The 15,120-nt window shown below is 36.8% G+C and overlaps 1 protein-coding gene, 1 long non-coding RNA gene and 1 pseudogene across 3 annotated transcripts; 2 read left to right on the top strand and 1 right to left on the bottom strand.

Annotated features, from left to right (window-relative positions):
* Positions 1-3,922: 3,922 nt before the first annotated feature.
* Positions 3,923-4,984, top strand: LOC147525220 (uncharacterized). Its single transcript, XR_015221131.1, has 2 exons — positions 3,923-4,198; positions 4,611-4,984. It is a non-coding gene; the product is annotated as an uncharacterized LOC147525220 (long non-coding RNA).
* Positions 4,717-8,548, bottom strand: LOC147525221 (putative pentatricopeptide repeat-containing protein At3g18840 pseudogene; annotated as a pseudogene). Its single transcript, XR_015221128.1, has 2 exons — positions 5,665-8,548; positions 4,717-5,548 (listed from the first exon to the last, which is right to left on the bottom strand). The product of XR_015221128.1 is annotated as a putative pentatricopeptide repeat-containing protein At3g18840 pseudogene (transcript).
* A 638-nt stretch (positions 8,549-9,186) lies between these two features.
* Positions 9,187-14,063, top strand: LOC147525222 (transmembrane protein, putative (DUF1218)). The gene is made up of 3 exons (XM_086605723.1): positions 9,187-9,357; positions 12,496-12,698; positions 13,458-14,063. Exons 1-3 carry the CDS (start codon positions 9,262-9,264, stop codon positions 13,783-13,785), a joined length of 627 nt encoding a protein of 208 aa, XP_086461849.1. The 5' UTR covers positions 9,187-9,261; the 3' UTR covers positions 13,786-14,063.
* Positions 14,064-15,120: the final 1,057 nt, after the last annotated feature.

The raw sequence follows: 15,120 nt of genomic DNA on the forward strand, positions 1-15,120 counted from the left end.
ATCTTCCCTCATTCAAATCAGTGAGAAAATTCACGGGGGCCTCCTTCTTCACTTGTACCCCAGCCCTCCAAAATGCATCACATAAAATATCTCTGACATGATCATTGATCTTAGCACTTTTCAGTGTTTTTAGAAATTTACTTACCATGTGCTAAAACTCAATAATTCCTTACTCATTGTTTTTCTTTTAGAATGTCAATCTAGTTCGAGTAGGGATTTCGTTCCAACTTCTAAGACAAGAATCTAAATGATCACAACTGAAATCTACACCTTGGAGAACTAAGTGAGAAGGATTTGATAGATAATTTTTTTTTAACACAAGTTATCTAAAATTTGTAAGTTTGTTTTGTAATTAAATGAAAGAGAGAGAAAGATAGGGAAGGATTAATCCTACTCATGCAAGGCCTAGCTACAAGTCTTTTAGAAACAGGTCACTACCATCTCAAATCCCTAACATAATATACCTATCTCTAAACATATCATGCTAGCATGTGAAATTGAAATGATATTTCATCTCCGAAATATCATTCCAACTCCTAGTTCTACTTTACAACAGTTGATCAGATATTTGTCAATCTCTGTCATTTTGGGACAAGATGAAAAATAGAACCTAAGTCTTTTAAGTAGTGATTTTGGAATCCTAAATTTGTAGCCTGATCCTCACATGAGCATCATTAACCCTCCCTTTGGGAGAGTTTTAGCTCATGATCCTAGGATTTGATTAAAACTACAAGTAAGATAAGTAAAAAGAGATAGGGGAATACAAAGCCAACTAATTACCTAAGGAAAACAGAAGTTTTTATTCAAGAACTAGAAGGTGTAGTCCTCCATTAACAAGTTACAAGCTTTTTTTCTTAAAACTAAAAATAAAGACATGGAAGTAAATGAAAAGTAAAAGTCAAGGAAGTAAAAGCTAGCCAACTCCCAAAATCAGCCCCTTTTACATAAGAGAGTCTTTTTCTCTTCTCCCACGTGAAACACTCTCCTCTCATTTATTTTTCACTTATCCACAACTAACTCCCATTTGACACCTTTCATTTTTTTAGATAAACATCACCTAAATCCAACCAACTCATTAACTTCATGCAAGGTGTCAAATTTACACCAATTATTTGCACCTTTGTCTTGACTTGCATGATGACTCATCAAATCTTATGGGCCCACCTAGTGGGTCCACGTCGAAGGTCGATGGCAATCCGGTCTTTTGGCATTTTACAACTTCCTCGTTCATGCGTAGAGTTAAATTAGACTAATCGTCGGAGCAGCTCACTCGTCGCATTCGGAGTCCTGGTTCAAGAGATATGAGCTTCGGAAGTTTGACGCTTCTATGCACGTAATCCCGTTTCTGACTGGATTCTGTACTATTTGAGTCTTTGGGCTTTATTCCGGATTTGTTGGGCTTCATATGGGCTTGATCGAAAGGCATGTGTATACTCCCTATTCCGTGCTTAAATGCTGGCTTTATCATAATTTTTACATTAGTTGTTCCAACCTGCAAAAAACACAAAGATGCAATTATTTCATGATTATTAAGCATAAAATTGACCGAAATGTTATCTCTCTACAGGTTTTTATAATACAATTTTGGGTGCTTATCAGGCATCACCAATAGGATATGGATACGGGCATTTATCTCCAAATTTAACAGACCTTAAATACGGCCCTTAAATAGGCCTCCAATTTAAACATTCTCGATATATGTCTTCATTTCTATAGATGTTTATAAAAGACCCGAAGAAACTTTGCACATGACTTCACTTAAGTCAACACATGACTTCATTTTATGATTTTTTTCATCTTATTTCAGGTGTTATAAACAAACATTGTAAACAAATAGTTATCTTCTCCTTTGGAACCCCCATCAAAATAGAGTTTTAGCTCCAAAACTATGGCCTCCAAAGCCGGTAACGTGGCCCTAGGTTTTGAAGGCTTCTGTGATGCCCTTAGCCTACCATAATGAAGGGCCATCAAATTCTCCTTCTTTTGGGGATCAGAAAAAGGAAACTTGAGGGGAGTTCAGGGCTATATACAAACAAAAAGTCAAAACAACGTACATAACCCAGTAACCCACCACTGGAAATTGAAGGGCCCCAACTCCTTTTTATTTGTTGCCATGGCCCAATATAAAACTAGATCTCAGCAAAAAAAACAATTCACAAAGAGACAAAACTAATGAAGTAGAAAAAAGCATGCCTCAGTTTTTCTGGATTAGATTAGAGGAGCAGTTGGGTTCATTTCTAATTCACGCTACCTACCAAACTACTTTCTAAAACATATTATACACCTTAAATATATTGCTGAAAAAATTGACAATTATTTATAAACTGATGAAGAAGAAACTCTTTTTCTCTTTATAAATTTTGATAATTCGATTTATAAATTTTGATAATTTGAGTTTGGATAGCCTATCAAAAAAAAATGAATTGGAATTTTGGGTGAGCTGTGTTTTGTTTTCTCACAGAGATAGGAATTCTCACAGGTTAGATAAGTATCCCATTTTCTCACATACACAAGCCATGAAGTGGAGTTGAGGGCACGTCTTTTTTTTGGATAATAATAATGCACAAGTATGCAAACCGTGTTACACATCGAAGTTTTTTTTTTCCTAAAGTCTTGAAACCCGCATTCGAGATCGATAATCAGTATGGTTTTTTTAGATTCTAATTGTAATTACATAGAGGAGACACATCTAATTTAATACCAAAATTCTATAGCAACCGAATTTTTTGAACCGAATTTGTGAACACACTGACGTAGCACTCATCAGGCAGGGGGTGCATGTGTATTTCTCAAAGAAGTACTGCAAATCAAGGTCTCTCTGCTTGCCACGTCATTATGTTCACAAATTCGGTTCAAAGTGTGTGTTGTTGTAGAAACACTCAATTTAATATAAGGGATAATTATGTTATTTAAGTGACATTAAGGAGTTTTTTTTCTAAATTATTAATAAAAGAGGGTTTGTTCTAAATTCAAGAAAAAAATGGAGAATAATTATATAATTTAAGTTACATTAGGGGATTCTTCTAAATTATTAATAAGGGGGGGTTTTAATTTTTGTGAGGGAGGTGTTTATAAATTGAGCAAATAGGAAAATTTCAATTTGCCTACTCGATAGTAGAGAGTGAGTTCCTCGAAACCCGGCTATCATATAGTGTAGAGATTAATGCTTGAGGGCTGAGCCGCTGAGGTTTCAACCCAAGGCTTTACCAAAAAAAAAAAAAGTCAACCCAAGGCGTTTAGTGACAATTTTCAATCGTGAAATATTACTTCAATTGATCCACGTCGGCAAGATTTAGCCATATCTTATTCAATAAGAATCTATTTTCAATCTATCTGATCACGGCAACTTTACTACTTAATTATGCATGTCAAGATTATCACGCACACCATGGTTTGGTGCACCAAATCACAATAGAAAAGTGGATACAATTAGCCTGTTTGCGTTTTTCAACCCAATGGTTTTTCTCCCTATGCTATAAAAAAAACTTTATATTTGACAACTTCCTAGCTACTATCAACAAAAAGGGTATGGGGAAATTGACATTTTTTTACTAAATTAAATTCCCGACCTCCCCATTTTGCCTCTCTCTCTCTCTTACCTCACTCTCTCTCATCCTCATGGATATAAAAAAGTAAATTTGATCAAATTAGATTATTGAAAATCAATTATGTGAGGCCTTATTTTCTGCCCACCATTGTCACCATTGTCAGTGGTGTATAGGGCATACGTCATTCCGCTAAAACTCGCTCTATATGTAAGTAAATTAATAGCAATAGCGTTGACGGATTGGTGTTTTGACGCACTATTGGATCACAAATTTCGTCATATTTGGTGGGATAGCGCACCATTGGACTTGGCCTTATGGTCTTGAGTACTTAGTAAGGATTAGCTTTGCATGTAGTTCTTGGCAAGGGAGACCCACAAGATATAAATTATATTGATGATAGATTAATTCCAACATCCCCACATCATCACATGGTGCGTCATTCATCCCATATTCAATCCTCTATAAATTAGGAGCACACTAGCTACACATAAACTTCTCATCCTCTAAAGTGTCTGTTCTCTTTCAACATTTCAAGAAAAATGTCTCACTTAAAAGCCTTTTTTGTTATGGGATTCCTCTTAACTTAAACTGTTCTTACCTGTTATTTCTTCCTCAAGTAGCAAAGAGCGAGAGTCAAACTGCTGAAGCTAGTGAGTCTAATTATTATATACGTGATGTATTAATAAACCTAATTACCTTCTTTCTTGTACCTAGTTTTTGAAATTTCTATGATGTTAAAATATGTCTACAAGGAACGCTAGCAATAATCTAGTTGTGAGATACATACATTTGCAAAACAATAGTGACTCGAGTTGTGACACAATAACACAGTACATACCATACCACACTGAAAGACAGTGCTTGAGGCCTATTAGCATTGCCCAACTCTTAGCATACCTGAAATGCCACCTTCTAGTAGTATATGTGGTAACGCCTAATTAAGTTATATGTTCATTCTCGTAATTTCATTACAGTACATACATTATCTCTTTAAGATTTTATATTAATTAAGTAATGCATTAATCATTCTCATTAACAACTCCTGTGCTATTTCGTTGGCAGAGAACAAAGAGAGTTTTGAGGATGTTAAGTATGGTGGATACCACGGTGGACATGGTGGATACCACGGTGGACATCACGGTGGACATGGTTGATAAAACGGTGGAGGGGGTTGGTTACAATGGTGGAGGAGGCCGTGCGTGGTGGGTGCCGTTATGGCTGCTGCCATTGTTGCAATTACGTTGTATCCGAAACCAAACCCCATAACTAGAAACACTAATGTATGCATCCATAGTTTGATATAAATAAACTCACGGTGTAGTGTATATATGCCGTGTTTGTACTCGAATAACAGCAGTTGCATTGAAAATATGTTGGTTATGCTTTTACGGTTGAAAATACTTCCCGAAATATATAAATTTCAGTATTGAATCGAAGGACATAAAATTATATGTAAAATATGTTTTTTCGCTAATGTACTATATGTAAGAGTTCATGGTTGTTACAAAATATAAAAACATAGGGGCCACACACAGCTGATGACACTCCATAAGTGAGACAGATCCTCTCATTTTCAGTCGCCATTAAATAGATAGTGTCAAACTGGGCATTTCTATATGAGACAATGCAGAGCAAGCTTGGAACCACACTCCGATCATAGTTTCCTATAACCACATGTACAAGCTACCTCTATTTGCTAGTTACTTCCATGTTCAGCATAAAAAGAATTGTGACTCCCAAATACAAAGAAAAAGATCAAGTAACTTGACATGCAATTCCGAATAGATCCACAAGCAGAGTGTCAGATTGCTACTCCATCTGTATAAATTTTCACACGAGGAGGTACATCTGAATGCCAAATCACGTCAATAATTTTAAGATCATGTCTATCAGTAATACCAATGCTGCTCATTAACATCATTATACATACTTCCCTTCGATATAACATTCACCTCCACTATCCATGACCTGAGTAAGTTCTGAGCTGATAACAAATTGATCTGCAATAAAAAAATAACTGAGTTAACGTTTCACCAGTTAAAGAAAATCACAGAGGGAATAACGTACAGGAAACATTAAAGATCTCTCTGCCTTCCAGAACATGAACAGTTGGTACCTTTCTGCACAACTAATTTCCACGTGGAGAGCGTTCTAGAAGGAAGAATGTAGGATTCCCGTACCATCTTGCTCCAACTAACATTTTCTTGCTGCTCACTAGCTACATCATAGCTTCGTTAAAGGGAGAGGAGGTCATTGGCTGGAGTTGTCCATAGTGAAGTATCACACGTAGGTTACTCAGGATTAGGTACTGCCATCATTCTATCTCGAAGATGTTGACTGAAATCATTCAGGAGTGCATCTTCCATTCCATCTTCAATGAAATCCCCATTTATCCTTGTAGGCCTGAACAATTTATCATGGTATTTGCAAGATCTATAATCCTTTGTCCTAACCAACAATCATCTGGAATAGTTCACTTTAATTCCATTACTAACAATCCATTCTAACTTTTTGGGCCCGATTGTACAAGACGGATAGCACTCTTTATTGCAGACCATATCAAAGAGATTCTGTAAAAAGATAAATCGGATTGCCATCCCTGTTTAGGTATTACCTTTTCATAGAACTGAAGCATTGCGACTGTATGGTAAAATTTCCCATGCCAACCTGACCATGGAGCTGAAAATTTCAGGTATTCCTTTTTCATAGAACTAAACCATTGCGACTGAACAACATGCACAACATCCATCTTGGGTTAGGCATGTGGCAAAATGGTGTACCCCCTGAAGGATTTGCATAAGCAATTGATCTTTTGCCAATTTCATGATCCATCTCTGAAGTTGATGAGAAAAAAAATATCAATATACATAAAGCACGAATATATGTCAAAGATGTTCTCATAACAACTGGGCATTTCTATCCAGGATTTGGAGACTTTTTCCCTTCACGAATACTAAATATAAGCTAGTTAACATAGAGTAAATAGCCTCGTCTTGTGAATGAGATCTATCTCCAGAGGTAAATATATTTTTTGTATTCTCTATATACACCCAACTACAACCAGCAAGCTTCCTGACTTCTCCTCCTCTCATCTTTCCCCTTATCCTACACATCTCCCTCCAGTTTCCTTCTGCAGCATAAACATTAGCCAATTGCACATATCGATCCCCATTGTCTGCTTCTATTCTTAACAATGTCTCTTCCGCTTCTCTGGCCAACTCCATACTCTCATTTCTCATGCAAGCATTCAAGAACGTTCCCCAAATCACAGCGTCTCGCTTAACAGGGATCTCTTTCATCAACTCCACCGCCTTGTCTAAACAGTTGGTTCTCCCATACAGATCAACCATACAAGAATAGTGGTCAATTTCAGGTAATATTCCATAATCTTGTTTCATGGAAGCAAAGTATTTGTCCCCTAGTTCAACTAACCCAGCATGTCGACAAGCTGAGAGAAGCGCTATAAAGGTGATCGCATCAGGAGTGATACTTCTCTCCAGCATCTCCTCAAATAGTCTGATAGCTTTATTTTCATATCCATGATGAGCATAACCAGCTATCATCGAATTGTACATGACCCTGTCTCTACAAGGTGCTCGCTTAAAAATTCTTTCTGCATATTCTATCTCGCCACATTTTGCATACATATCGGCCAAACTACTTCTCAGTCTCTCATCCAACTTAATTTCCATTCTCACCATGTATGTATGAATCTGCTTTCCAGGATGTAATGCTGCTAGTATAGCACACCCACCAAGCACATTGATGAGAATCAAAGCATCAGGAACTTGTATTTTGTTTGTGTTGAAATCCAAGAAAAGTTCAAATACTGCGTCACAATTCCGCAATCTAACATACCCAGAGAACAAAGCCGTCCAAACAACAGAGTTCTTTTCCTTTAACGAATCAAAAAGTCTCCTTGCCTCAACCATGTCCCCTCTAGAAGAATGCCCCACAATCAAAGAACTCATGGAGAAAACATTTTCAGTCCCAGTCGACGCATTGACCAACTCTGCATACTCAATATTATCACACTTGCAGTACATATCCACAATGCCACTACTTATATATATGGATTCAAACACAACCCATTCTTTAAAACCCAAGCGTGAACTTCCCTGCCATGTTTTTGACTCTTTAGACTGGAACAAGCACTCAGCACGGAGGTAAAAGTATGCTCATTCCAATCTCCCCCATCAGAGCAAACAACTCTAATGCCTTGCCCAAACATCCATTCTGAGCATACCCAGATATTAACGTGTTCCAAGACACCGTATCGTTCAACTCAGAAAATCTCCAAAACAATTCCGAAGCCATATCCATATCCCTTTCCCGACAACAAGCCGCAACCATGGCATTCTTAGAAACTAAATCCATCAACCCACTACTCCCTTTAAACACTCGAAGCGCGTCATCAAAAGTCCCACATTTTGAATACATATCTATCAAGGAACTCACAGTGAACGAGTTGGAGTCATTAGCTGTTTTCACCATGTACGAATGTCGGAATGTAGTTGCTTTCCATAAGACAATACCAATAACTTGGCAGTCAAGTTAAGCATTGTCGTGAGAGTGAACTCATCAAATGGTGTCCCAGTATCTTGCATGGAACTGAAAACTTTAACACCTTCGAGATCTAAAGAAGAAGTGTTTGCATAAGCGGATATCATGGTGTTGTAAGTAACGGAATCCTTAAAAGGAGCAGAATCAAAGAAATGCCGAGCTTTGGTAATATCACGATTGTGAATGTGAGCACTAATGATAGCGTTCCATGTGAAGACGTTTCTGTGAAGCATTTCGTCAAAGAGACGTTGAGCTTCTTGTATGGAGCCATTTTTTGAGTAGAGATGGATGAGTTGGTTGGACGTGAAAACTGTTTGGAAAATACCGGTTTTTATTGCGTGGGAATGGTTTTTGAGTGACAACCTCATTTTTGACACGATAGGTAATGACTAATATATATCTCAGTATATTTCAGAAAAATCGACCGATATTCTGGAAATACCATACAATTTCGTCCCACGTGAGTGATCTAACTTCTTTAAAGAAAACGGTGGGAGGAACAGTGAAATTCATCACGCCATTAATTTTTTTTCTAATTTTGCCCCTTTCCAAACACGAATATTACAGCTCATGCCATTTGTTTGTTTTATTTTTTTATTTTGTTTTTTGCATGGGTAAAATAGTAGTTTCACGTAATGAAAAATCTATCTAACTTCTTTAAAGAAAACGGTGGGAGGAACAGTGAAATTCATCACGCCATTAATTTTTTTTCTAATTTTGCCCCTTTCCAAACACGAATATTACAGCTCATGCCATTTGTTTGTTTTATTTTTTTTTTATTTTGTTTTTGCATGGGTAAAATAGTAGTTTCTAATTAAAATAAAATCAGAATTGTTAAAGAAAACGAGAGTTTCAACAGTAAATTCATCACGCTATTATTATTTTTTTCCGATTTTGCCCCTTGCCAAACCCAAATATTACAAGTCATGCCATTTTTTTTGTTTACGTGGCAGAGACACGTACAAATAGTTTGTAGTAACTGATAACTTCATTTCTACGCAATATTTAGTCTTAATCCCAAAGTTGCCCTTGGGATATTAGTAAGCAGTAATAGCTGTTACGCTTTAAAAAGTTCACTGTTGCTTTCAGCTTTATTCTTAAACTTTACAAAACAGTGTCAAACAAGAGAGAGAGAGAGCACTAGAGCAGAATGGAGAATAAGGTTATAGTGGTGTGTGTAACAGTTGGTTTTCTTGGAATTTTAGCTGCTGCATTAGCTTTTACTGCAGAAGCCAAAAAGATTAAGGTATCATCATCTCTCTCGTGTTGTTGTACATGACTTGACTTTACTATAGCCAAAACTACAAGAACACTGACAGTTAAAAGATTCAATTTTGAAGAACCAACCTTTCTTGTTGAATGTATTCATGAGTCTCTGTACAACAAATTTCTTTTAGACCGTCAAAAAATACTTTGTTTCATTACTACTATCCTGTTAATGAAATGGAGAGAGAATCCAACAAGTAAAATGGTATCTAGAAAATGTTCTATTCAGTAAAAAAAAAACTCCACCATGCCTAGCCGTATGTAATTTTCCATATATAAGTTTCATTACTCCACACATGGCGATATGAAACAATTTGAAGTATACCATGCTGCTGTTACATAGGTTTGGTACGGTCCAACTGTTTTGACTAAATTTTCTAAATGTGTATAAGCATTAGAAAACAATTGATTTGGATTCAAAGTTAGTTAGAAATGAAAAGGTAATCTTTGGGTTTTTATTATGACATTCTACAAATGTTTGTTGAAATACTTGTGGTTTACGATGATTCTAAGTTTTAGTTCAAGTAGCTGTGTGGTTACCACAAAACATAGTTGGTGAGTTTTGTTTCTTTGCCTGGTCATATTATGCTTTGTTTGATATGCAGTAGCTGAACTTTCTACCTTGCAAGTGATTTGGTTTAGGTGTGGTTTTGGTGTCGTGTGCTTTTAGAAAAGTTAGCAGTAAACTTTTATGTGAGTTATCCGAATGCATTTGGTTAAATTTGTGGTTTTCGCCAGTGTCTAAACCTTACTAAGTTTTCCAAATGGATGTGAAAGGTCTGGGACCCTGGGGTTTGAGAAGTCCAACCAAGAAAAGAATAAAAAAGCTCCGGCTTAAGGGGAGGTGGAAATACTTGTAACCTTAGGGGGTTTCCATTGGTTGAGCACCACCGCTTGGATCTGTCTTGTTGTAGTAGGTTTTGAATGACTTTTAGTCTCCTTAGTGTAGCTTCTTGCTGTGAAGCCTATGACCGCGTGGTGCATCGTATTTTTCATCAGTAAAGATGGCGAGTGTTATTCGTTTTTGTTTTAGTGTGTGCTTTTGTGGTGTTAGCTTTGGAACACACACTACGACACTGAGGATGAATGCACTTGTGGCTATTATAAATTGCTAGGGAACTAGAGAACCCCTACCATTTTATCTGAAAATAAATGCAAGTGTAATTACAAGAAAATGAACAGAAATAATGAAAAACAAGATGAAACTTCAAAAAATAAGTCTAAGAAGCTAAACATCTCACCAACTATTACGTTTCGGTTGCCTCTTAGCCATCTTTCTATTAAAAAAGGGCATCTTTGGAGCGCTTAATTGTTGCTGAGAGGGACTGGCAAAACCTTGGCTTCAGTGTGTTGCTCTAGCTGTTCATTTCGACGATCACCCATGTTGTGGATACTATCCCTAGAATTTTCAACTTGTCTTTCTTCCATTAATGAATCATTTTCATATTCCTCCTCAAGAATATCACCTCATTCAGGTGACGTTTGAACTGGAGTAGAGCCTTCATCGGTTTCGGCAACTATCTCTTCAAAATCTTCAGTATGTATGTTGTTTGGAAAGCTCATAACCAGTTCAGCAGACAGCAGCGAAACCTCCATTAACCCATATACGTCTCAAAAAACACTTTGAGATATCATGGGATACGCCCCTCCCCAACACACACACACACACACAGTTAGTCTCAATTGAGTACTAGGTAGGACTGTCCAGAAGACCTTTGTAGGGGGTCTACTTTATTTCTAAATTCTAATCTTCAAGCTCCTTCAAGTTACAAAAAGATGTTGAAGTATAATAAGTGTAACAGGTTCATTGCTAGGTATTTTCGCAGGTGTATGAAGTTTTGGATTGTAGCTTTAGTTCGTTTAAACTTTCCTTCTTGACCAAGACGTTTAGGAGACTATATATAATAGTCAGATTGTAATATTATATTCAAATGTAGGCAAGTGGTTTTCTATTAGGGTTTTTTTTTATGTATTCAGGAGTCATGAGGAATTGAGGATCTCTCTCTTAGTAGCATGCCAAAAGGCTGTACTTTCTTTCTGTCCCTTACATCTCTGATGATGGTTCTTGGGCCTAGGTCATTTCTCACACAGGTATCAAGTGCAAGCAACTGAACAAGTATTACTAGGCTTATTATGGTAATTAGGACTTCGCTTGCATGGGAGTGCTTACCAGGGGGCATCGTCGGAGGACATTGTCGGGGGGAGGGGGAACCTTCCCTCAATACTGATTGGGGAAAAGAAGTGGAATGATACCACTAGTTTGCAAAATGATTGTATTGCATTGAGGGACTAAATGTAGTATTCCCGATTTCACCTGTTTTTCCCCCCTGCATGAGGTTAAGCATGCCAATCCGAATTATGTAACTTGTAAAGAACTATACAACTCTTACTGCGTAGAAAATCACATATTTATTGGAGAAACTTACGTATATTCAGTAATATTCTAATGGATGAAGCATGTATTTCTAATGATGTTGGACATATTATTTTGTACATGTGGTGGTTCCTGGAGTTATCTGTTCAGCTCAATTACCCAATTTCATAATATACTCCTGTCTCAGTCCCTTACAATACCCTTAATTGCACACTTGAAGAAGGAATTCAGTCCTCTACTCCACTTGTTCCACTTGCTTTTTTCGGAGAATGTGGTGTTTTAAAACTAATTCACTTTTCTCTTTACTGACAAGAGCTTGGTTTGATATATATTTCCAGTTGGTACTTGAACTGATCTGTCATTCATGCTACCGTGAAAGCTTACTTCTTTGGTAATTGCTTTTTATGTGAACATCTCGGGTCATTTGGCCATAAAGATAATTTCAGTTATGCTCCAAATTGACGTGATTCTTCTTTCAGAAACTTTTTCCATAAACAATAAATGCTATTTGCACTCTTCTTTAGAATTTTTTTGTTTAAAAGAAGTACTCCTGAAATTTAGAGGCACAGATATGCATTATCAATTTAACCACATCAAAGATATGCTAGATCTACATTAACAATATCACCATATACATTTTATAAGCTAAATGATGGTACTCATGTGAATTGCAAAGTATTTATTGTGAACAGGAACTTACAATTGAATTGTGACCTAAGTTGGTGATGCCTATTAAATTTGCAGGGTTCTCAGGTTCAGATTACTGCCCTTAACACGTGTACATATCCAAGGAGCCCGGCTTTAGGTCTTGGTTTAGCTGCATCCGTGTCTCTAATGATTGCTCAAATGATGATTAATGTTGCAGCTGGTTGCATATGTTGTGAAAGAAATCGGCAACCTTCAAATTCAAGACGGACAGTAGCATTGTTCTCCTATGTTTTTTCCTGGTAAATTCTCACCTATGAGATTATATTTGGTCTCATCCATTGCATTGCCTTTGATATCGTTCTTTGAGATATCACATCAAAGACATATTATGAAACAAAGAGGAAGTCCAAGGCTGTGTGTATAATGATCTATTATTGTAAAAGAACATCTACTGAAGTCGCTTTACAACATCTGGTAGTTTTGACTGTAACAGGTTCATGGATGGTTTATTCTATATTATGTACTTATTTGGTGATTGACTGTAACAGTGCATCATCGGATATGTTTGGTGATGTTTCGCTTTTTTCTTTTGGAAAAACGTCCTTGTGAGGAGGGTGATGTTTGGCTGACCCCTACCAGTACATTAGTAAATATCGCAAGATCAATTGCGTCTGTGCGTGTGGGTAGGGGGTAGTTAGCCTTCCCATTACAATGGATACAATGAGTTTTGAGCGTTGACCTTTCAAAGAGTAGAATGATCTCATGTTAACGGGAACATGTCTTCTAATTATCTTGTATACTGTAGACATGAGTTGCCTAGCAACTTGATTCTGTCAAATCTGCCTACCCAACATGTTTACGACTTCTGGCCTTCTGGGTCATTGATGACTGAAAGAAAACATTTTCTTTCTCGTTTACCATAAGTAAATAATGATTAGCAATATGCATAAACTGATACCGTTTCAAATGTAAAAGTTGATGCTTTTGTAAATGTTAGATATTGATGCTATGTAGAAATGTCATATTTTAATGCTTGTAAAACTGTCACTGTCCTGCAGGTTCACATTTGTTATAGCATTTCTCCTGTTGCTAAGCGGGGCTTCCCTGAATGATCAACATGGTGAAGATGGCACATACTTTGGCAATTACTGCTATGTGTTGAAGTCGGGGGTATTTGCAGGAGGTGCGTTGTTGTCCCTTGCAAGTGTTGCACTTGGAATTGTTTACTATTTAACCTTATCTTCAGGCAAAAAACACGAGCAATGTGGTACTCCTTCATATCCAAATCATGGAATTGCAATGGGCCAACCACAGTTCCCACCTCCAGGTGCACAACAACCAGTTTTTGTTCCAGAAGATACTTACAACAGGCAGCAATACCCATGATAACATATTCTCCTACTATACTACGTGAGAAATAGATTTGTCTCTGTAATCTGATACCACTTGATACCCACTTGTAGAGCCCTCTAAGTTGTTGTTGTTGTTGCTTCATAGTCTATAATGAATTCAGTGAGCTCGCTTATATTAGCCAGTCAAATTGTAGAGTTGATCTAGATAGGGGGTTTTGCTTTGTCTCAGTGAATGTACTCTATACTTTGTGTCTGTACTCTGTACTTTGGTTAAGTTAAGATTTTTGAATTTTACAGTCATCTTTCACGGTCTGTAGTAGTCTGTACCACAGCCTGTGAAATTATGAATTACGTATTAGTTGACGTTGAAGTAAAGAACTCGTTAAACAAGGACTTGTTCATGAAGTAACAGCTAAAATAACAATTTAAGTTAAATGCCAGATCATGCTACGTTCTCATTATTTGAGACGAGAATATCTCTTGCCATTCATTATTCTAGGATCCTTACTTTATAATTCCAATTTTTCCCTCGCAGTTTCTGTTGATATTGAAGAGTTAAATTGGCATAACCCCCCAGTTATTGAATGACGGAATAGCCGCAAACCTCTTCGTCTTATAATTGGTTTTGATGCAATCATATGATAATAAAGATTCTGCATACTCGAGAGTCGAGATCCATAGTCTGTTCCAGCAAGTAAACTGTAAACCAGGTTATTAGTTGTTGACTTGTTGCATACTCAATCTATCTCGTTAATATTATTGAAAATGATTTTATTTTGTAAACGAGCTATAATTTTGAAAAGCAAAACGAGGGAACTTAGTACAGTACGTTGTTGTATTATACGTAGCAAGTAGCTTTGCAAGTAGATTTTGCGTGTATGTCAAAAAATGCCAGCATATAAGGAATGATTTTGCGTTGAACTTATACTGCTAGCGGCTTATTACAGAATACAGAGCAAAGAACTCCTCTGCTTGCGGAGAGTTCATTCTTTTTATGAGATTAAGAACTTTATTTCTTCTTGTAATGTAGCCGCCTCTTCTTATCTGAAAGTAAATAATGAAACTTAGTAAATTTACAAATAAGCAAATACTTACAGTGAAACTCTTCTTGTGATCGCAGCTGGCTGTGTAAACACACACAACAGAATCCAACCAACTGATTCCCATTTTAACTAATTTAAACTTGCAACGACCTTTGTTAATAACGATAATAAATCTAAATCCAGACTACGAAAAATTTTGTTCAGATTAGTTCTTTTCAAGAAAAACTAAAATGGCTGTGTCTTGAGAAGTGCCTGACACAATTACAATGTGATCTATCTGCCAAATACATTAATTGTATAGATGCGCATTGCACTCTAAGATAATG

The sequence above is a fragment of the Coptis chinensis genome, chromosome 1 (genome assembly GCF_015680905.1).
Source record: "Coptis chinensis isolate HL-2020 chromosome 1, ASM1568090v1, whole genome shotgun sequence".
Taxonomy (NCBI): domain Eukaryota; kingdom Viridiplantae; phylum Streptophyta; class Magnoliopsida; order Ranunculales; family Ranunculaceae; genus Coptis; species Coptis chinensis.